The sequence below is a fragment of the Gopherus evgoodei genome, chromosome 15 (assembly GCF_007399415.2).
Source record: "Gopherus evgoodei ecotype Sinaloan lineage chromosome 15, rGopEvg1_v1.p, whole genome shotgun sequence".
Classification (NCBI taxonomy): domain Eukaryota; kingdom Metazoa; phylum Chordata; order Testudines; family Testudinidae; genus Gopherus; species Gopherus evgoodei.
In genome coordinates this window covers 16,314,604-16,338,003 of record NC_044336.1, presented here as the reverse complement: position 1 = coordinate 16,338,003, position 23,400 = coordinate 16,314,604, and the positions used below count along the sequence as shown (strand labels likewise).

The following is a 23,400-nucleotide window of genomic DNA, read 5'->3' as shown; positions in this document are numbered from 1 at the left end:
CAGTTAAATGTTTTGAGCCGTATATGCTGGACAGACTATAGAAAAAACTTTAGTTATTTACAAAAACCCAAGCTGCAATATGTCCAGCTTAATTCTAGCGAGTACAATGATGCATTTCACTGCAAGATAACCTAGCAATGTCCACACAGTCCGCTGCTTACAACTGTAAAAAATGGCAAGCAGTATTTCTATCTGACCTGGCTGGATTTATTTTTCAGAAGCAAGAAGAATGCGCTGGTGGAGAAGATGATGAAAGTCCTGGACCATCTACAGTGACACAAAATGAGCCAGCCAAAAAAAGCGAAGTGGTAAGAAAATACGATGACGCATGCTTGAAGACTGGATTCTCTTTTACCAGACAAGTTGAGTACCTGTTACCTTGGTGTGTTATAGTAGAACTGTTATTTTATATTTTTATGTACAATATTTGATTTTTTTTCTAATTAGAGGAGAGTACAGTTCAGTCTTTACTTACACAACACTAAAATCAGATTTTTACACTAAAAAATATTGAAAACACAATATAGGGTTCAAAGTTTAAAAATCAACAAAACTGTTTTTTAACAATTCTGTTAACATTGTTGTGTTGCTTATTGTTCAGTTTTATACATGGTACAGTTCCACATTGTTTGCCCTCTTTGAACACCACATTTTGCTCTCAATGTGTTTTTTTAAAGTGTAGCTTTACTAGAACTGTTTGGTTTCAAAGACCTTCAAGCTTGTCCTTGAGTACATTTTGCTAGAGATTTCTAGTTTTACAGCTGTGTACATTAAAATGAAAAGGAAACATAGGAATTCTTTACTTACAGTGTTATAGTTTAGCTGTATGTAATAATTACAATTACTAATTACCCTAGTTGTTAATAGCAGGCCGCAGTGTCTATTGAAGCTGCACAGGTGGTCCACAGGGAAAAAAGTTTAGGGACCCCTGAATTAGATCACACTGCCTGTGGCTCACTGGAATTAGCCACTACTGCACATGACTGTTCACAGCTAGACACTCCTCTGCATTGCCCTCAACACTGGCTAGAGGAGGGCACTGCTTCGCAGCCTTTTCAGTGGGCAGATCCTTATTTAAAGTAAAAAATTGTTGGGACTGTCCTTGCATTTACAATCAAAGTATGAGTAAAAATGTATTCATGCTACCAGTGCTAATAAGCCCGTTTAACTGATTTGTGCGTGTGTGTTTGGAGAGGCTGACAGAGAATCCTTGACATTGAAAGGGGAGGCTGTGCAGGGAGTGAGACTTTCTTTGTTTTCATTTGAAATAAAGTTTCCAGTGCCTCCTCCTGCCCCCCATCCTCCCCCTAGCACCATGGATTGCCTTACACAACACCCACTCCACTCCCAGGGATCGCAATCCACCAGCTGAGAAACATTGAAGTAAGGGGATGGGAAGTCAGGACTCCTGGGTTCTGTTCCTGGCTCTTCCTATGTAACCTGGGCAGATGAATCTCGCAGTGCCTCAGTTTCCATAAACAGGGACAATGCCACCTCCCAGGGTGCTGCAAAACCTAATAAGAAAAGGAGCGATCTGATTGGACACTGTTATGATTAGATTCCACTGCATGTGGACTCTTCATATTTGACTCAACTGCATGGTTCAGATTAGAACTGACTGCACCTGTCCCTGGGGATTTGAAGGCCAGGAACATAATCTGCCCACAATGGGCAGTACTCTTGAGAACTGTGGTGTGTGAGTCTTCCTGATGAGGAGGAGGAAGGACACTGCTACAAGAGAAACACAAGGGCTAAAACCATCTCAGAAGACAGAGCTGCTCACGGATGGGGGCGGGGGAGCCAGCAGGGATGGATGGCTGTGACTGCTTGTCAGTTTCATTAAAAACAATCTGGCAGGCGGCTTGGGCAAAAGGTGACTTTATTGCAGAGCTCTGTGCTGCGTCCGTGCACAGTCACCGCGGCTTTCTCGTTAGTCTATTTTCTTTCACCTTCGCCGAGACAGCAGGGTGCATGGCGAGGCCACGGGGTGACAGCTCACAGCAGCAGCAGCCTGCGCAGCTCCTGGCAGGAGGTGACGGGCAGGGAGCAGGCAAAGTTTTCACAGAGATAAGCAGTGGCTTTTCCCTCTTTCCTCTCCAGGGAGGAGAGGAAGGGCAAGTGGTGGTACAGGAATCCAGTGCTGTCCCCGTCCGCCAGCATCAGCACCTGGGATACACAGGGACAGAGAGGGTCAGGGATGGAATGAGAGGGAGAACACAGTCAAGACTCGGTCAGCTTCCCTGGCCCACCGCGGGAAGTGCCAGTGCTGACTGCATCCTAGCACGCCTATACATGCTAGGAGAGGAGGGGACAGAAGACGAAGAGAACCAGATACAGATCTTAGGGTATGTCTCACTGAGCACAGCCCCTTGGATCACATCCCCACACCCTTCACTGCTGCTATTTGCTGACTTCTTCGAAGGCTGAAGGGACTGGGTATGTTTAGTTTGGAAGAGAGGAGATGGGGGGGGCATGCCAGCTATTTGAAAGGCTGCCATCAAAAAGATGGAGAAAAGTTGTTCTCTCTTGCCACAGGGGGCAGGACAAGAGGCGATGGGTTCAAACTGCAGCAGAGCAGATTGAGATTAAATCTCAGGGAAAACTTCCCAACTGTAAGAACAGGAGGCCAAGGGCACAGACTGCCTAGGGACGTCACGGAAACACCTTCACTGGAGATTTTCAAAAGGAGGCTGGAGAGCCGCCTGTCTCAGGTGGTTTAGATACAACAAAACCTGCAGCTTGGGAGGGGGTTAGACTACATGACTCCTGTGGTCCCTTCCAGTCCTATGCTTCTATTTCAGAGATCCAGGCCCTATAGAAATGTGGGACCACTAACTGCCCCCATTTCTAGCCATGTCCCCTTTCCTGCACCCCCCGTACATGGCATATCCTGCCTGACCCAGTCTGCTGCCCCTCCTCCCCTTGTGCATGTCTCCCGAGGCCTAAATGCCCGTTTTCCCCTCTTAGCAACAGAAACGTACGGCACCCTCATGACCAGAGCGAGCATCGGAGCATATGGCCAGGGCTTCTCAATGCAGGTCACTCTCCTCTCATTGTTTCTGTGGTAATTTAGGGCTCCACCCTGGAAGGTGCTGATCCCTCCAACCCCCACTCAAGCCACCCTGCTAGTATATTGAAAGGGCTCAGGGTTTGGTGAAGGGTGTGGTGATGGGTGGGGCCTGAGGAGGGCTGGGCATGCACAGCTGAGTATCACATGAGAGCTTCAGTGTGCATTGATGGGAGTTGTGCAGTGATGGGAGCTGGCATGCAGTAAGGGGTACTGCCTGTGGGCTCGGTGTGCAGGGAGGGGTGGTGCCTGGGGGCTCGGTGTGCGGGGAGGGGTACCGCCTGGGGGCTCAGTGTGCAGGGAGGGGTGGTGCCTGGGGGCTCGGTGTGCGGGGAGGGGTACCGCCTGGGGGCTCGGTGTGCAGGGAGGGGTGGTGCCTGGGGGCTTGGTGTGCGGGGATGGGTACTGCCTGGGGGCTCAGTATGCAGGGAGGGCTATCTCCTGGGGGCTTGGTGTGCAGGGATGGGTACCGCCTGGGGGCTTGGTGTGCGGGGATGGGTACCGCCTGGGGGCTCAGTGTGCTCTGTGTGTGGGTGCCTGGGCAGGGTTGGCATGCTGGGGGCAGTAGTGCCCAGGGCTGTGTGTGCAGTGAGGGGTGTTGTGCAAGGGAGCGCTGGCATGCAATGAGGGGTACCGCCTGGGGGCACCATGTACAGTGGGGGGGTGCTTATTCGTATGTGTAGCTGCACAACCCCTCTCTGTCGGCTCCCGGTTGGGAGCAGCCGCACAGGGCCCATCGTGGTGCTGGGCCGTGTGCTGGGGCAGTGACTAATTCTGCCGCAAATCCACCCAAGTCCCGTTTACCCGACGAACAAACTGTGATAACAGCGCTGCCGGCAACACCCCTGCTGCCCAGCAGGCTTCAAACTCGCTTCTCTAATTGAGCTCAAACGGTGTTAATCTCTTTTAAGCCATGCCAGCTTCCTGTGGGCAGGAGTCAGAGCCGACAGACCCAAGCCGGCCTGAGAGTTAACGCTCTCCTCAGATCCCTGCGACACTCGACAAGGAGCCGATTTCCTAAATGGGGCAGACACTAAATAACCGAGCCCACCTCTCAGGCCAGTGGCTGCATGTCCAGCACCGACTCCCTTTCCCCTGACACCACCTATGGAGCCCAGAGAGGGAGACAAATCTTCCAGCATGCCAGACAGAGGGGGACAAAGCCAGGGGGCCCGGGGCAGAGCAGTGCTGGTGCAGGATGCAATGACACCGGGAGGCTGTCAAACAGTCCAACAACCCTGCCACTGGTGGCTCGTGGCTAAAGCTAAGGCTTTGTCACGGATATTTTAAGTAAAAGTCATGGACAGGTCACAGGCAATAAAGACCTGTCCCTGACTTTCACTAAAAATATGTGTGACAAAATGGGGTGCTGCGGGGGCCCCCAACGCCCATGAGAGCCCAGAGCTCCAGGGTCCCCCACCACCTATGGCTCAGAGCAGTGGCGTCCTCCCACTGCCTTGCTGCCTGTGGCTGCTGGGAGCTGCAGGGTACTCCCACAGCCCGCAGTGGCTCAGGGGGCCCCACGGCCCCAGGCAGCGGGGTACCGCACAGTTCCCAGCCATTAGGGGCGGCAGAGGACCCTGCAGCTCCTACCAGCGGGGGTCTGAAGTCACGGAGGTCCCTAGCAGTCACAGATTCCATGACTTCCACAACCTCCATGACAAAATTGTAGCCTGCATCATGGTTCACATGGCACCTGGGCAATTTTCAAGCCAAAATGCTGATCATCCTTCCCCACCAGAGCCTGCCCTCTCACGCAATGCCCTGACTCTGCTGTCACTCACCTGCTCATTTGCTGTGGGCCAGCACGTGCTGCCAGGAGGCGGAGGGATGTATGTTTTCCCCAGCCAGCCTGTTCTCCAATGCCAGCAAAGGGCCACGTTCCCGCACTGTCTGCCCAGCAGGCGCCTCATCCCAGCACCCTGGGAATCAGCGTAGATACACTCCTGACATCAACACACGCCTATCACTCTAACCCAGGAACCACTGCACAGATCACACCCACACCCCTGAGCGCAGACACACACCTGACACCAACACACACCTCCCAGCCTACCCCAGCAACCACCGCACAGATCACACCCACACACCCCTCAGTGCCGACACACTCCTAACACCAACACATGCCTCCCACCCTAACCCAACAACCACTGCACAGATCACACGCACACCCCTTAGCGCAGACACACACCTGACACCAACACCCCTCCCGCCCTAACCCAGCAACCACCACAGATTATAGCCACACCCCTCGGCACAGACACACACCAATACAACCGTACACATCACACAGCAACCATCACACCGATCCCACCACTAATCCCTAAACACACACACACTCCCCAGCAAAAGCACACCCAAACCCCCATCACGGATCACATCTGTTCTTAAACACACACACAACACAACCACTGACACAACCCTCACACCCTAATGCAGCAAGCACAGCACAGATCATACCAATGCTCCCTGGCACCCACATAAAACACCCTAGAGCAGCAACCACTGCACAGATCACCCCAACTCGCGCTTCCACACAACACGTCAGCTCCCCACCCCAACCACTGCCTACCTTGCACCCCTAGCATGCCAGAGACAGGCAAAAATCCCACCCACTGACACACACTGCACCCCTCCAGAACAGCCCCATCCACATCGCACTGAGCCTACTTCAAACGCTGCGACCCACACACCTCTCCTAGCTCCTCTGCTAAAGCCCTGGGCTTGCCCCAGACTCCTACCAGCCAGGCCTCAGCCTGCACCGCACAGACCCAGCTAGCCTCCCACTGCTGTCCTCTCTGACATGTCCCAAACTCCCACCCTCACCCCAACAGCTGTACTGCCCCATTCTCCTCCATTTGGGCAGCAGGCCCTCTCGTCACACAGCAGCCACTGCTGCCCTCTTACGGACCATCTCTCTCTCCCCGAGCGCTTTCCATTCAGCCTGCTCCCATCTCCTCCACAGGGGCCTGGAGCTAGCTGCCCCCTCCCTGGCTGGCAGGGCCCCCTCCCCTGTCTCTGGCTCCAGCGCAGGATGGGCATCCTTTCTCTCCCAACACCTCCTGCCTCCCCCCAGTGCCCCACTGGCTTTGTCTGGAATTAATTCCAGGAGTGATTAATTACCAATTCATATCCAATCTGATATTCATTATTCATTTTCTTGCAACCTCCCTGAGGTCCTCTGGCTGGGTCAGGACAAAGCAGGGCTGGTGTGCTTGTGCCCCATGGAAGAGGAGATAATGAAATCCTTCATAATTAGCCTGCAGGCCATTAGCAGGCCAGGGAATTAATCCAGGAGCAGGCTCAGGCCCCGGCCTGTGCCATGCCTCTGGCAGTGACTGAAATCTACCTGCCACTGTCAGGACACTGCCATCGGCCCCTAGCACTGGGCAAGATTAGGAGGAAAAGACACCAACGTCTCTTTCCTCCCCAGTGTACCAGCCTCTGCTGGCACAGAGCAGTGGGGAATCCAGGGCATGTTCTCCGAGGGTCAGTGCAAGGAGGGCTGCAGCTCACAGGTAAAAGCTGGACTCCCCACTTCTAGCAATCAGCAAGAGCCCCACAAGCCTAGTCCACCTTCAGAGTCAGAGGAGACTTCAATGAAGGGCTCCTCCACCCCTTTCAGGGAGCACAATACTAGCCACACAACCACATGGGGCAGCCCGAGACCCCCTGGCCTACTGAATGCAGGGACCCTTGGAAGAGTAACAGCAAGAACTGCACAGATGCAGCTTCCTTTTAGCTCAACGCGTGTTACAAGAGTGGGGGTGACTCTAATAGCAAGTGTCACAGTGGGTAAAGGACCCGCATTCTCCGGGGGGGAAACTGAGCCACAAAGCAGGGAAATGACCTGCCCAGTGTCACAGCAAATCAGCAGCAGGTCAGGAACAGGGTGCATGACTCCCAGCTCACTACAACCAAGACGTGTAAGCTGTAAACTCTCTAGTGTAACCTTAGCCTAAGTTGTATAGTCTTCTGCTTCACTTCTTGTTCCCAAGCTGCCAGGTAGCATTGCTGATGGCTGCTAAAAAGATGCCGTGTTCTGCCCCAGAGTAAGCTGCACTTTGAAGGGGAGGAGACGTGAGCCTTTAGGCCCCACTTCTTCCATCAGTTGGTGAAGTGTCTAAAGATGGGATGAAGGATGCTAGATAAACGAAGGATGCTATCGCTGTTAACCCCTGGTTATCAAGCACCTTGCCCTGAAATGTTACCATATACATTGTCAGGCCTGAGATTCCAGACATGGGTCCCTGCTACCCCACCTCAGCACGGCAAAGGGTTAAATGAACAGCCTCTTCACAGAGCAATGGCTGCTTCCTTGCCCCGGGTGTCCCCCCCCACCCCCCAACACTGGTAGCCGATGTAAATTCACCAGCTCTCTCAATCTCAGTGCTGTTCTTTCACTATGGCAAGGATTTCGCTGTGATGTTTGCAAGGAATTAATTACTGGAACGACCTAGTTAATTACATCAATGCAGCCGAGCCTAGCCCCCAGCAGCCTGCCAGCAATGGGTGGGTGGGCGGGGGTGTCACATTGACGTCCCTTAAACTCCGGACACAGCTGCTCCCCAGAGCTTCCCCATCTCCAGAGCAAGAGAGAGGTGGAGAAATGGGGGCGGGGGCGGAAAGAGCGGAGGTGCCTGTGATGAGTTCTGGGCGAGCGGCCTTCTGAGGGGCAGGGCTGGCACAACCCATTAGTAGGGCACTAACGTTTGCGGGGCAGCGACTGCAGCGGCCCAATCTTCGACTGCCCCAGCCATCAGCAGTATTTCGGGCACAGGACCTTCTGCCACCTCGGTCGGGGGTGCCATTTCGGGAGCGGGACCTTCTGCCACCTAGGGCACCAAAAAAGCTGGCAGCGCTCCTGCTGAGGGGGGAAAAGGCAGTTTGGGCCCAGGCTGCCACACGTCTCGTTGGACAGGAAAGTTGCTCTGGGGTCTGGGGTCTGGGGTCTGAGCATGTCCAAATACTGAGCAGTTGGCTGGAAGGCTTTGCCCCTTCTCTCCTTTAGATGGGGAAAAAGTGATAGTTAACTGCCAAGACGCATAACGGGCTCCACAGAGAGGGCAGGAAGCAGGCAGGACAGGCAGCAGCGCTGCCCAGCACATCCAGGGGTCCCAGGGGAAAGCCGTGCTGGTGCCCCAGCTCCAGCCCTTCTGGATTTGCCCTCCCCATACTCGATCATGCTCCCCAGTGGGGTTCCACAGGGCTCATGCTCCCTGCTTGCCCTGGGGAGAATAGAGCCCTCCAGCCCACTCCCTGGATGAATCTGGGACTCTGCTCCCACTTCATGGCAAGCCTGTACCCTGGACTAGCTCAATCCTCCCTGCAGGAACTCTCCTGGGGCTGGTTCTCCTTGCCCTGCACTTGGGGCAGGCACGGACACTGGTGCAAAGTGGGCATGGACTGCACCCCTTGATAGTGTTTGGGGGCCAGAGACGGCCTGAGGTGCAAGTGTAACCTGGGGCTCTGTCCCCCTCTAGTGGGCAAGGGAGAGACCGGCCCCTTCAGTCTGCAACCTGCGGCCAGCATAACATCCCATCATTAAACATCTCAGAGCCTTTCACTGCCAAGTCATTCCGCTGAACCCAGCCCCAGCTGGTAATGACTGGAAGTGGCTGGGAAATGAGTTGATGGTCTCAGTCCAGTTCCTGTGGTGACCCGGGACTCACGGGGGCCGTGGAGACTGAGTTAGCAGCATTTCTCTTGTCCTCAGAGGTGGGTTTCTGCAGATCACACCAGAGGCACATGGGCAGGATGGCGTGGGGGAGCTTGGACTGCTGCTGCCTGCACTGCCGATTCTGGGCACAGTAAGAGGATGCCAGCCCTGGGGCTGACAGTCTGGCACCTTTCAGCAGCACAGTGTGTCAAAAGCCCCAGGAGCAGCAAACGCTATCACATCCATGGGACCCAGCAGCATGGAGGCTTCTTTCTTCAGGCTCCTGCCTGGAGTTTCCTCGGCACTTAACCTCTCAGCTGCAGCAAGGACAGAGCTGCCTCTCTCCTTCCAGTGGCAGTAGAGACGCCGTGCCTGGCCCCTGCTCTGGCCGCAGCCCCAAGCTAGCAAGTCACAAGGGACTTCAGCTCCGATTCTTCTGCTTTCAGCCCCATTTTATCAAAATGTGAGGGGGCAGCATGGCACTAGATAAGCCCTAGTATGACAATCCAGGAGGTGCTTGTGTTCAGCAGCTCTGTCTCTTTGTCAGCGTCAATTACATGTGGACGAGACAAGATCTTTCAACCTAGGATGGGTGCAGGCCTCAGACATCCTGTCCATTATAGATAGGCTGAGCAGGGCACGGTACCTTGCTCGCTGAAGACACCAGCACTGGGAGAGTCCTTCATGGACCCTGGTCTGCGTAACTTGAGATGTTCTGATCGAAATTTTCCCAAGCTTCAGGCAGGTTGGAATCCAGGGTTCTGGTTTAGGCCCATCCCTATGGAAAACTGACAAGAGCCCCTCTCGCATCCACAGCTAGTAAGAATAGCCAGACTGGGTCAGACCCAAGGTCCATCTAGCCCAGTATCCTGCCTTCTGACAGTGGCCAATGCCAGGTGCTTCAGGGAGAATGAACAGAACAGATAATCATCAAGTGATCCATCCCCTGTCGCCCATTCCCAGCTTTTGGCAAACAGATGCTAGGGCAGTGGTCCCTAACCTTTTACGTGTGGTGGGCACTGGACCGAGGACTGGCCGCCGGACAAGCAGCCACCAAAATCCACAGAGAAGTGGCAACGTCAAGAAGCATCACCGCCGAAATGCTGCCAAAAAGCAGCATCATCAAGAGGCAGCATTTTGGCAGCAGTGCTTCTTGACATTGCCGCTTCTCGGTGGCATTTTGGCATCTGCGTGTCCGGCAGCCAGTAGGTGGGTGCACATAGATGCCCCAGCGGGCGCCATGATGCCCACGGGCACCACATTGGGGACCCCTGCGCTAGGGACACCATCTCTGCCCTTGCTGGCTAACAGCCATTGATGGACCTATCCTCCATGAACTTATCTAGTTCTTTTTTGAATCCTGTACAGTCTTGGTAGTCAGAAGACCTTGGACAGAACCATTTTCCATTGGAAAATGAAGTTCCATCAAAATCAAAACACTTCACAAAATCATGTTGATTTCATAGAAATTTCATGGTGGAGACAAATCTGGGAAAAAAGTTCTGCCAACATCAAAGAATCCTGTTTCAGTGTTCTCAAAACAAAAAGTTTTGATTATTTACCCAGGAAGAACTTTTTGCTTCAAAATTTTTTGATTTTTAATTTTATTAGAGATTATGAAATTCAAACAGAAATAGAAACAAAACGTTTCGACTGATCTGAAATGAAGCTTTTCTTCATGGAGAATTCTGAAATTTTTGCATTTTGTTCTGAGTAGAACTTAAACCAAATTTTAAAATTTCGTAATCCTCCTGAAACAGTTTCCGTCCTCTGCATAGTGCTACGAATGACGTGATCGACAAGTCAGTGCCCCATCCTGATGATGTCACAGTTAACTTCCTGTTCAACAGGCTGTTGTCATTTCCTGTGTGTTCTCCTACATGTCACTGTTTATATCCTGAGTGACACAAGGCTGCTGCCCATTCCTCTGCTTGCATCTCAGCAATGCCATTGGTCTCTTCACTGGCTGTGCTCCAGAACTAGCAACTCATACCTTGCTGTTCTAAAAAGCACTGAAAGTTCATTTCAAAGCACAGCCCTCTCTGCTGAGGCTGTCCTTATCTCCGGTTTATCAGTCAGTCAGTCTCCAGGGCTTCTCTGCTCTTTTTACTGGAATCTTTTATAGATACATGGAAAGACTCCAAAGCAAGTTATTTCTTCCTGCATTCTGCAAAGTGATTCTAGAGACTGGGATGTGATGCAACAACAGGGAAATAATACATCATGTCAGAGGCAACATTTATTTAGAAGGATAGGGAAGGAACCTTTTAGTGCCACAATTGTCACTACGACCCAAATGGGAACCATGCAACAGAACACTAGCTTGTAGTTTAATTCAATATCCATCAGCAGGACTGGAGTCAGATGGAACCACAAAGAGGATAACCCAAATCCAACTCTGCTCAGGCTCCTTTCTATAAGGCAGGAAAAGGGAAGGCCCCAGGAGATCAACAGGAGCACAAGAGCAACAGCTGTTGTTAAAGGATCGGAGGAGGGCACCTGCTCTGGTTCTGCTAACCGATCTCTTAAAAACAGAGATGGCTGCTGGGTTCTTCATGCACTAGTAGTTGTGGCCATCAAACAATTGGGCAAAAAATTCTCAACCTTCCTCCACTCATCAGCCAAAAACCAACTGTGGTTTCTTACCCTGCTCCCGATCCCACAATCCTTTGAGGTCACAGCCCACAATCCTTTGACAACCCCAGTGACTAGGCCAAACATGGAATGCTCGGGCGGTTGCCAAGGAGCCCACACTTTGGTATTTTAATTATCTCCACAAGTCCAGGCTCTGACATGAAACCCGTTCAAGGGATCAATGTTCCTCCTGCTCTTTCTTGTCTGGTACTGTGGGGAAGGCAAATCCAAGAGGCAGGGGCACTGGAACGGGTGGAGAGGAGCGAGCGGGGGCCAGGGTCTTGGGGGGAAGAGGCGGCATGGGAGCAGAACCTTGGGGAGAAGGGGCGGCATGAAGGCCGGGCCTCAGAGGGAAGAGGTGACATGCGGCAGGGCCTCAGAGGGAAGGGGTGACATGGGGCAGGGCCTTGGGGCAAGGGGTTGGGCAATAGAGGAAAGGCGGTAGGGCAGGTGGGGCCATAGTTCAGGCACAGGTGGCCCTCCCACTTTTAGGGAGCTTCCATTGCCCTGTACCAAGAGGAACAAGAGATATTCCCTCACCTATCTCTGCAGTGCTGGAGTGAATGTCTCGAACAGCTGGGCTTTGGCTTGCAAAGCTCCATGCTGCAGTTGGAGGCAATTGAATTAAACAGCTAGAAAGGAGGTGAATTTCCTTGCCATTTGATTTGCTCGCGCTCCCCGGTGGGTTTGCCGTCCGAGTCCCCCTTGCAGAACCTGCTCAGGTTGCAGAGAACAAAGGCTGGCACAGCTGTTGAACAGGGAGTAATTTATTAACAGTGGCACCAGAGGACTCCGCCTCCCTCTGCCAACACAGTACGTTCAATTCTGGCAAAGTGGGTCACTGGCTTTAATCCTTCCAAGGGAGAGGGGGAGGAATAAAGCTGGAACGGAAAGAGACCCTGCAAGCAGAACAAGGACTAGCCCAGGGCACATTGGAGCCATGGGACAGGACATCCTGTCATGAAGCCAGCACCAGAGAGATGCTGGAGCCAGCAGGAGAAGAACAGGCTCTGGGCAACAAGGAGCCACGTTCCCTTCATTACACCTCCCCACCTCCTGTGCAGAGCGGCTGGGCATGTGACTCCTGCTCAGGCATGCAGCTGGGCGTGCAACACCTGGCACTAGTGCACCGGCGTGGGGCTGGGCATGCAACTCCTGGCACTACTGCTCTGGTGTGCGACTCCTGGCACTAGTGCTCCGGCGTGTGGCTGGGCATGTGACTCCTGGCACTAGTGCCCTGGCATCCAGCTGGGCTTGTGACTCCTGGCACTACTGCTCCAGTGTGCGGCTGGGCGTGTGACTCCTGGCACTAGTGCTCCGGCGTGTGGCTGGGCATGCGACTCCTGGCACTGGCGCTCCGGCATCTGGTTGGGCGTGTGACTCCTGGCATTAGGGCTCTGAACTGCTGCTGTCAGAGATGAACCCAGTCCAGCTGTTCACAGCTACAAACTTTCTTCTCCTTTGGCACTGACCCCGTCCCTTCTCTTCTGCCCTGTTTTGTTCAGCTCGACATGTTACCAAGTAAGCAAGCTGTCAATCAAAGGGGCAGAGACACTGCCAGCTGAATGTGACAGCTGCCATGGGGTCCAGCTGTCATGCTGTTCGGAGGGATTTCTGCCTCTTCTACAGCAATCCGACAGCTCCACTCCCATCCCCAGGCAGCAACGCTGCGGCTCCTCCAGGGCCCCAGCCGGGGTGCTCAGTGCTCCTTCCCAGCCACAGCAGGGCTGACAGAGCCACACAGCCCTAATCAGGAGTGATGAATCAATTCCGTTCCACTGGGAGAGCAGAACATGAGGTGAACGATGGGAAGATGTTACACCTCATGCTCACCCTCCACAGGGGAATGCCTTAAAATACAGTCACTGCTAACTGCAAGGAACAGCCACGCGCCAGGGGCTTGTTTAACATCTAAAGGGATTGCATCCAACATGCAGGTGAATGACAAACCCCCTGTCAAAGGCAACTGCTCCGCGCAGAGCTGACTGCCCTCAGCCCATAGCATGGACAGCACAACGCACTTGGGGGTGAGGAAAATGGGGGCAGCATTGGGCTCATGGGAACTCCTGGACCTTAGAGTGGATGCACGGATCTTGGTCTTGGGGGCTGGGGCTGAGGGAGGCTCTAAGGGAGGTATGGGGATTCGAATGGCTGGAAGAGGACATTAGGCTCAGGGAGAAGGGGGGGTGTTCCTGGCACAGGAACTGAGGGATCAGAGGAGCTTCTGGGGGAGTTTGCAGGGTTCCAGTTGAGGGCATGGGGCTGAGAGCGAAGACGATGTTGCACTTCCAGGCTGAAGTTGTGTTGCTGAATTCAGTAACCTAGATACATGTGCAATTCAGTGCTGGCAGCTGGGCCAGGTACGTCCACCCTGGAACAAGTGTCTCTCTCTGGGAGCCCCGTTTAAACACACATGCTGCATTGTAACAATTCATTTCCCGGGAACGGGCTGACAGAAAGAGCCTCTGCAGCCATTTCTCTGTGTCAGGAGAGACGCCCGGGGAGTGGTATTCATGCTCCTTGCCTCTCAAGCTGATAAACAAGGCACAGCATTTGGAGGGCATGTGGAGAAAGTAGGGCACCCCTTTAAAAGAGAAGCAGGGATGGGGGGGGAGGGGGGGGGGGGGAGAAAAAGCATCAGGAATCCAGCAGGCTGCAGAGAGCCAGCGCCAGGTGTGATGAGAAGCAGGGAAGCAGAACCAGCCTGTGTGCCCGGCGGCTGTCTGGCAGGTTGTGGAGAGGGTACCTTGTTTGGAGTGAAGACGGAGTGGACACAGCGGAGCAGATCTTTAGTATCTTCTCCTTCTGGGGCGCCGCAGATAACAACCTGTCCACAGAGAAAGGAATGCAAAGGTAAATGGAACCAGACTGTAAATGGAATCACATCAGGCTGGCTCCCCACATCTATCTACACCAGTTGCAGATCTGCTCCACTGGCTCTTCCCTCTCACTAACAGGATCCCAAAGCGCTTCGCCTAGGAACCGACAGACAAACTATTCAGGGATCGCTTCCCCCACCACTGAAATGCAGCCACTTTTGGGGCGGAACAAAGCAGCTGTTTAACATCACTCAGCAAGGCTACCGCAAACATTTCGGGCCAGCCACGAAAAAGATCTCGTTCAACTGAACCTGCAGGAGGAATCTGGGTCACAGAATATAATTCCAAGATAGAATCTGGTCAGGAAACTGGAGCCACCCCACACAAAGAGCCCTTGGGGACATCACTGAGCACAAAGGGGAAAGGGATAGCTCAGTGGTTTGAGCGTGGGCCTGCTAAACCCAGGATTGTGAGTTCAATCCTGGAGGGGGCCAGTTGGGGATTGGTCCTGCTTTGAGCAGGGGGTTGGACTAGATGATCTCCTGAGGTCCCTTCCAACCCTAATAATCTAAGAGATCAGGGCTCCCATTGTACGTCTCACCTGACAGTCAGCACCGTCAGTAGCAAAGGGCCTCTTAGCCTGGGGCTGTGGGGACACTGGTTCAGTATTGACTCAAGGGGACGGCATCCACTACTGAATCATCAACATAGAATCACAGAATCTCAGGGTTGGAAGGGACCTCAGGAGGTCATCTAGTCCAACCCCCTGCTCAAAGCTGAACCTTGGGTTCCCACATGCTAGCACTGGCTTGGCTTAGCCAGGCAGGATCACCCCGTAAGGTGGGGTAGGGTGTGCAGGCCAGATGGAGATGGGAAAAATAACATAAGAACAGCCATACTGGGTCAGACCTAAGGTCCATCTAACCCAGTATCCTGTCTACCGACAGTGGCCAATGCCAGGTGCACCAAGGGAAATGAACAGAACAAGTAATCATCAAGTGATCCATCCTGTCGCCCATTCCCAGCTTCTGGAAAACAGAGGCTAGGGACATCATCCCTGCCCATCCTGGCTAATCCTCCATGAATTTATCTTGTTCTTTTTTGAACCCTGTTAGTGTCTTTGCCTTCACAACATCCTCTGGCAAAGAGTTCCACAGGTTGACTGTGCATTGTGTGAAGAAATACTGCCTTTTGTTTGTTTTAAACCAGCTGCCTATTAACTTCATTTGATGGTCTCTTGTTCTTGTGTTATGAGAAGGAGTAAATAACACCTCCTTATTTACTTTCTCCACACCAGTCATGATTTTAAAGACCTTTATCATATCCCCTTTAGTTGTCACTTTTTCCAAGCTGAAAAATCCCATTTATTAATCTCTCCTCACATGGAAGCTAAGCATACCCCTAATAATTTTTGTTGCCCTTTTCTGAACCTTTTCCAATTCCAATATATCTTTTTTGAGATGGGGCAACCACATCTGCATACAATATTCAAGATGTGGGCGTACCATGGATTTATATAGAGGCAACATGATATTTTCTGTCTTATTATTTATCCCTCTCCTAACGATTCCCAACATTCTGTTTGCTTTTCTGACTGCCGCTGCCCATTGAGTGGATGTTTTCAGAGAACTATCCACAATGACTCCAAGATCTCTTTTGTGAGTGGTAACCGCTAATTTAGACCCCATCATTTTATACGTATAGTTGGGATTATGTTTTCCAATGTGCATTACTCTGCATTTATCAACACTGAATTTCATCTGCCTGTAGTGGGGCAGTAACCCGCCTTCTGCCCTGAAGGGCCTTAAAACAGTTCTGAAAGCGGGCTGTGGCAGGGAACCAGTAAGAATAGGCTTACTGGGGGAAGTAGCCCAAGGCTGGGCGTTGAACTACATCAGCACAGAGCAGGCAGGGATCCAAGTCACTGTCATTAAGAAAAGCAGGATACCCTGGAGCGAGTGGCACTGCCTTTTGCTCACCTCTCCTGTGTGCTTGCTGCCGGGTCAGTGTGGCCCCAGGAGTGCCGGCTCCCCTGCTCGAGAAGGCTCTCTCCCTACAGTGAATTAGCAGTCCCAGGTTCTTCTAAGCATTACAAGCGAGCCAAGCAGGGGTGGCAGACAGACTGGGGGTGGGGGGGGTCAGTCAAGACTGACTTGATGCCTATGTACACATGCATGCGCCCTCTGCTTTCAGCCTGCTCAGCAAGGAGGAGTCTCCTGCACACTAACCTGGGGCGTGACACGAGCATATCAGGGCTCAGCAGCCTGCTCTGCCCTTTGGAAGGAATATCCTGGATAGCAATGCTCAGCCCTCACCCAGCCCTCAGCACCACCACAAGGTCTTCTGCTTTCTAGCTAGCCCACCTGTCTGCCCTGCCCCTTATTAGAGATCTCAAGGAGAGAAAGGATGAGGGAAGGGCAGGGTATCAGAGAGACCAGGGAAGGGGAGGGGCGGGCAGGGGGTAAGACAGAAACCGGGGGAGAGGCAGACCAGGGGAGGAGAGGGGCGGGGAGGAGGTATGACAGAAACCAGGGGAGAGGCAGACCAGGGGAGGGGAGGGGCAGGAAGGGGGTATCAGAGACCAAGGGGTATCAGATGGACCATGGCAAGGGGCAGTTCTAGGTGGGGCCTACGTATCAGAAAGCAGAGGGACACAAGGAACTGTGGCGAGAGAAAGGCATCCAAGTCTGGTGACTGGATTCATGCTGTTTCAATTGTTCTTCACTTCCTGTGCCAAACTGCTTTGTAGTGCTGCTGAGTGCTGTCTCCCTGCTGTTGTGTGGCACCCCAGAGGTAGCTGCATGTCAGTGATGGGGAAATGACCCTTTCCTTCCCCTGCGGTAAGCAGCATTTTGGGATCCCCATGCTATGGGCTCGCTCATCCTTGTGATTCATTCATCTCCGCCTTGCCCCTCCCCTCTCACCCATCTAGTCTGCCTACAGGCAGAGAGTAGAAAGCCTGCAAAGGACCAAACCAACCAGAAACAGATGGAGAAGCAAAGGAGTTCATGGAATGGTCACGGGGCAATTTCAGAGTCACTCCTAGTCAGTCACTTATGGTACCAGCCTAATCTGACTCCTGGGGATACACACAGAACACACAGAACTGCCACCAGTTGTTCCCGAATGGGGAAGCCGTGGTCCGTGGCTGCACACACGCTCCAGCCAGCTAGGGGCTCCGAAGGGCACTGCTCTCTCTCCCCTCCCTCCCGGGGGCTCTCTGCGGGATGCAAGGGTATGTCCTACAGCCCTATACATGCTAATATCCCCACAGGAGCTGCCAGGCAGACAACTCCATCCCTCCATGGGTACATGCCACCGGCCACAAACCAATGTGCCTCCGCTGGGGAGTGGCTGCCTCGCCACCCAGCCAGCCCAGGGCAACAAGGGCACCAGCAATTCAGACTAAGCCTGCACAGCTTCTCGCACAAGCCCCCAGCCATTCAGACACTGCCCTCCCTCACCCATGGCGATCTGACAGAGTGGAGAGGCATGCCTAAGGACCCCTGTCTGCGCAGAGAGGCTCGGTACGTAGGCTGCATAACTGAAGAGAGGAAGCCTGGCTCGTGTTTAGAGGGCGGGATTCCTGGTTTTTGGTGACTTCACCACTCTGGGACTCAGTGTTCCCCTGCTGTGGACTGGGGATGATGGTCCCTTGCGTGGGAGCAGTGGAATTCCACGACTGCTTGTATGGTGCTCTGGAATCCACAGACAGACAGCACAGTGCATAGGTAATACTCCTCTAGCGAGGCTTCAAACCCAGCCATCCTCCCGAATCCTAACCACTCCACGGGGCAGCGGTGCCCAGAAATCACCTGGAAGAGGGCAGGAACAATGGGCCCAGACACACAGCCAGCCCTTCAGAAGCCAAATTCAGGCAGACCTCAGTCCCTCTGCCTTGTGCTGTCACTTCCCAGCACTGCAGGATTCTCCCTTGTAAGAGCTGGCTTGGAACACAGCAATTCAGCAGCACAAAGAGAGACACAATTAAAGCACGGGAAAGCAGGAGGGAGGGACGCCGCCCCTGATCTGCCCATGACCTGCATTCGATCCTAAAGCCACTTAAGGACAAGGATGACAGGCATGTTCTTACCACCCACCCGGAGTGCTTTCATCTGACTCTGCCATACACCAGGACTGGGACAGCGCTCCAAAGAGGGCTATCTCCGTTCCGGCATCTCCCCTCCCAAATACACACATGTGCACAGCAACACTCGGGCATGCACATGCACAAATGCACACCGCAAAACCACCAGATACAGAGGCACACATGTGCATGCATTCGTGCCCAAACACACAGGCCCATAGATACACAAGCGCACACATATGCACAAATACACACAACCGTGCATAAACACACACACAAATCCAGATGCACACCCAGACACAAGGACATGTGCCTATGGGCAAGAGCAAACTCACACAGACACTGCCGTCCCCTGTCTTAGATCCCCCGGCACCCCCAACATATGAGGCAGGGGCCTCTATGCTAGGACAGAGCAGGACGTGCTGGGGGAGCAGCAGGTGAGTCTCTGACCGCACAGATCCACTGGCCAAACTCCTTACCTGTTTGAGAGTGCGGTGAAAGGCCACGGTGGCTTGGGCCATCTCTGGCAGGGCCACGGGGATCTTCAGCAGCCTCTCCGAGAAGGCAGCCAGGATCTGCCCAGCTTTCTCCACCCACTCCATGTTGCCAGAGTAACAGGCTGCCCTGAGCAGATTAGCAACGGCCACGGAGTTGGCACTGGGCTCCACGCCATCTTGATCTACAGGGAGACAAGAGCCTGTCAGCCAAGCCACCCAGTGCCCTCTGGGTGCAGCACTCGCCATGGGGACACAGCTGCCTGGCATGCCAGCAGGACGCCGCTGAAGGAGTATGTCAGCATGCTAGGTGTCAGGGCCGGGCACCGCTCAGATTCTCCAGGGCTGCTGCTCTGAGATGCACCCTGGGCAGATGTCTGAGAGGCTGCTGCCTTGAGACCTAGGCCACAGACAAAGCATGAAAGATCCAGGGGCTGGGAAATCTTTCCCTGGGCCCTGTCTCAACTTCACCATGGAGAGATCAAACCCAGGCTGCTTGTTAAAAGACATTACCAAGGCCCCCAGCAACTCACGGCAGCAGAGTAGTGGCCTGCACTGCCACGCTGGAGACCCAGGCTCCAAGCTGACTGGGACGGTCACTGTCTAAGCTGGGGAAGCTACAGAGAATTCCCATGATAGCCTGCAAGGACCTCTGCAACCAAGCAATGACTAGTGTGACGCTCTGCATATCAGCTCCTCCTTGTGAGCCAATGCCCGGCACCACCACACAAAGCACTGCTGGAGTAGGACTCTGCTGCTTCTGGGGTATCCCACTCTCCGCTTCTTGATGAGACGACGACTACAACTAAAGAAAATGACAGCCCGGCTTCTTGTAGGTCCTACACATAAACACCACTGTGCCCAGCATGACCTTATGATGAGTTCTCAAGACTTCCTCATTCTCAACTTGAGTCTAGGGGCCCAGCCTGGCTCCACGAGGCACTTACCATCCTTCAAGCGGAGGAGCAGAGAGGAGTCCCCAGCCTCGCTGGAGAAATATGCAAAGCCTTTGGAGTCCCAGAAGAGCTCGTCTTGTTTGCGCTGGAGCTGCACGGCCCACTCCAGCCAGCCCTGGTTCAGTGAGGCCTCGTAAAGGTCAAAGAGCGCCTGGATCACAAAGACATAATCCTCCAGGAAGCCCTGAATGGGAACAGCACTGCAAAGACAGTCAGGGAAGGGAGGGACAGAAAAACATGAGATCCACCACACTGGAATGGGTCTGTGGTCCCTGTAAACACTGGAAGGCAGATGATCCCTCCTCCCGTGGAGCACGCTGCTGGGGAACACTGCCCCATGCAGTGGGGGGTCTTCCGAAGCCCAGCTTGTGGTCAGCTTATGACCTGAAGGATATTGGGCCAGATCCTCAGCTAGTGCAGACTGACTTTACTGGAACTAAGCCAGTTTACACCAGCTGAGGATCTGGCCCTTTATTTGTAACCTGATACCCTCTTGCTGGCACATGGCCCCCAGCCATCTCCCACATGACTAGCAAAGTACCAACCTGGATATGGAAACAGATACAAAGGGCCAGATCCTCTGCCTTCACAAGATCAGAGCCCCTCTATTCCCGCTGAAATCAGTGAGAAAGGAGGGTGCTCAGCACCGCTGAGACCCGGCCCGTCTCCCAAAACAGAAGCCCCAGTGCTGGGGAGGGTGAATGGAACATGGTTAGGGACCTATCTCCCTGGCCTCACATTCGCACTCCAAACCGCCTCCAAGCCCGGAGCCCTGCCAGGCAAACACATGTGCAGTCCATCCCACGCTGCAGTCAGTCGTTAGCCAGGCAAATAACCTTCCATTCAAACTGTCTTCCTCCCTGTTGACACACGCCTAATTTGTGTTTGCCCAGGAGAGCGCAGTGGCAAGGAAGGAAGAAGTGAAGAGGGGGCAAGGGGGTTCATCCAGATTGTGGAGCTACTGGCGTCCATTGTCACAGTTGTCCCATTGTTTCATCGGCGCTGCTGACAAATATTAAGAAAGTGCCCATCGCTGGGGTGCTGTGCAGCTCCGAGCGTGCAGCAGCTCCCTTGCGCCTGGACTCCAATGGGGCCTGCATGTACTTCGTGAGGGTCTGTGCAGGTACCATGGCCACACTTGTATCTGATGTGCATGGTCCTTGCACGTGTGCACCGTATACACTGACGTGTGTGTGTGTGCTCGTAGGCACGGGCACACGTGTGTGTGTGTGTGTTCACGTCTGGGCCTGCCCCTGCCTATACTCTCTGTATGTCTACACCATGTGTTGGGGTGTGCGTCACTCTGGAAGTGCGTGTAACAAACACAACAAGGCCTCCTAGATGCCAGTAGGGGTCGCCAATGGGATGATCTGTCACAAAAGCACGTGCCCCTCCTGCATAAGCTAAACTAGAACCTTTCGCCACCAGTGGGTGGCTGAGAGGGGCCAGCCACTAGAGGGAGATGTAGTCAAAGGCACGGCACACGGCGCGGGAGGCTAGCGGGGTAGTGGGGAGGTTCAGCAGAAGCTGTTTGGAGCAGGGCCTTTGAGTGTTTCCCTCTGGGCAGCAACTAGCGCTGGCCCTTGATAAACAGAGCTTTGTTACCGATCCTGTCCAATCTCGATCTGTGCATAGACTGGCGCTTACAGTGCTCAGCCCCAGCTGTCATTCTGCAGGCAGCAGGGGAAGAAGGCATCTTCAAATGGTAAAGATAAGAGAGAGCCGGGAGAGGATTTGACCTTAATTCCTCTGAGCTCTCTTGGCAGCCCATCCACCCTGAGCTGAATCAAGCTAACCTCAAACACAGATACAGGAAACAACCTGCCCCAGGCTCTGGCAGCATCTGCCCCTCTGAGCAGAACCCCAGCCCCGAGGGGGCAGGCAGACTGAGAGCTGAACAGACCCACAGGCAGAGAGCTGCATGGCCATACGGACAATGGACCAGACAGACCTCCGGACAGAGGGTCCCTCCAGCTGTGCAGAGTTGTCTGGACTTGCCACGCCAGCGTGGCCTGGCTGGGACCCTGCTTCTCAGTCTCTCCTCTGCTCTCTTGTTCCAACGCTGAAGCCGACCAGCCAGTCCGCGAGACCAGTGGCAACATCCTGCAGCACCAGCCAACGTCAGCCTGTCCCTCTCCAGCCTGGCAGCAGGGTGGGGGGAGCGCCAGAAGGGCAGGGAGTGCAGTCCACGAGGCGCGTAGTCATGGCGACCCCTTTGGCAGCCTGCAGGCTGGGCAGCGTGAGGGCTCCCAAGGGGAAGGCTGGGGGCTGTGAACGGAGTGCAGGACACTCAAAGGGACGCAAAAAACCTGCTCCTCACGGAAACCGGAGCCCAGACACCACAGCAATGGCCACCTTCGAAATGCAGCAGAACAGATGAGGCAGATTAAAGAGACAGACAGACTGACTGGACAGACAATCGGCCTCCTTAGTTCTGTACCGATACCCTCTCCCACCCAACGCCGTGCTGAGCGACTTCTCCCGCACTCACCTCTGCTCCACCAAGCTGCCTTTGCCCCGGTAGCAGCTCCGCAGCAGCCTGCCGCTGCTGACATCGAACAGGTGGCCTCGCAGGAAGTCAGCTGCCCGCCCGGCCCGGCTGACATACTCCTCCTTGCCGAGGATCATCCCGCTCTGAGCGAAGCCCGAGATCATCAGGCCTGCACGGGTCAGAGAGAGAACAGAGCCTCACTCAGGCTGCAACTAGGACCGTTTACTGACCAGCCAGCTCCACTCCTTTGTTTAAACAGCCCGCCTGGAGCTTCGCTTTGCTGAGGTCGAAGCCAGGCTGAACGCAGGACAGGCCACAGCCCGACAACCAGCGTAAGCCACTGAGAACATCACATCTCATCAGAGTGGCACCTGACAGGAAAAACGCTCCGAAATGCCCCTTTGGTGGAATACGGAGTCTCTCCCACCTGCAGTACCCCAGCCAGGCCGTGCGGTCACGACAGACAAGCACAGCAGCCCTCTGACTCCAGGCGAGCTCACATGCAGCCTGATTCACTGGGAGGGAACGCTGGTCAGGACAGAGGTTACTACCCACCATGGGACCCCTGGGCTTGTACCAGTGATACACAGACACCTGGCCCCTACACCCCCATGCCAGCCAGCAATCAGTGCTGGCTGTGGGCTCTGATCCTAGCCTGGGACTTGAACCCGTGACATCTCAGCCCCACTGCGCCACACAGACACTTTTGACAGTTTACATGGGTTAAGGAGCCTCTACAAAGGCGGCCCTGAAAACCAGAGAAAGGTTCTGCTGCCCCCTGCTGGCAAATGGGAGAAGCGTCTCGGCAATCAGTCCTGAGTGCCCCCTCCCTGGGTTTAACCCTGCCACTCGCAGAGAAACACCCAGGGCTGGGAGGCGGAGAGCCTCAGAGAGGGAGTATCTCCGCAGCACCTGGGAACAAAGGCGATGCCTGCGTCAGGCCTGCAGGAGAGGCGGGGCACTGTCCTGCCAGATGCCTTCCCAGGAGGGAGGCTGCACCTTGCCCATGCTCCCAGGGGGGCCTCTCAGCTTGACCCAGGGCGCTGGAGATGCCCCAGAGGTGAAGAAAGGTCACAGTCCAACAGACGGGAGAGCAGAGCCCAGCAGGGACCATCAGCAGGAGAAGGGGTCTGAGGGGTGGGTGGAGGGGAAGCCATGGACAGTCAGGGAGGGGATGCCAGAGGCTGGGGAAG

The 23,400-nt window shown here is 54.2% G+C and overlaps 1 protein-coding gene across 4 annotated transcripts in view; it reads right to left on the bottom strand.

Annotated features, from left to right (window-relative positions):
• Window positions 1-332: 332 nt before the first annotated feature.
• The window catches only part of SPATA20 (spermatogenesis associated 20), a 35,789-nt gene continuing 12,721 nt past the window's right edge, over window positions 333-23,400 (bottom strand). For 3 of the 4 annotated variants that reach the window (XM_030534118.1, XM_030534116.1, XM_030534120.1), the window contains 5 exons: window positions 22,208-22,376; window positions 19,708-19,916; window positions 18,746-18,945; window positions 17,995-18,122; window positions 13,952-14,187 (listed from right to left, as the gene is read on the bottom strand). In XM_030534118.1, the coding sequence (XP_030389978.1) occupies window positions 13,998-14,187; window positions 17,995-18,122; window positions 18,746-18,945; window positions 19,708-19,916; window positions 22,208-22,376 (896 nt within the window). In that variant the 3' untranslated portion in view covers window positions 13,952-13,997. Of the gene's footprint in view, window positions 2,167-13,951; window positions 14,188-17,994; window positions 18,123-18,745; window positions 18,946-19,707; window positions 19,917-22,207; window positions 22,377-23,400 lie in introns of those variants that run through there. The other variant, XM_030534117.1, reaches the window with a different exon arrangement.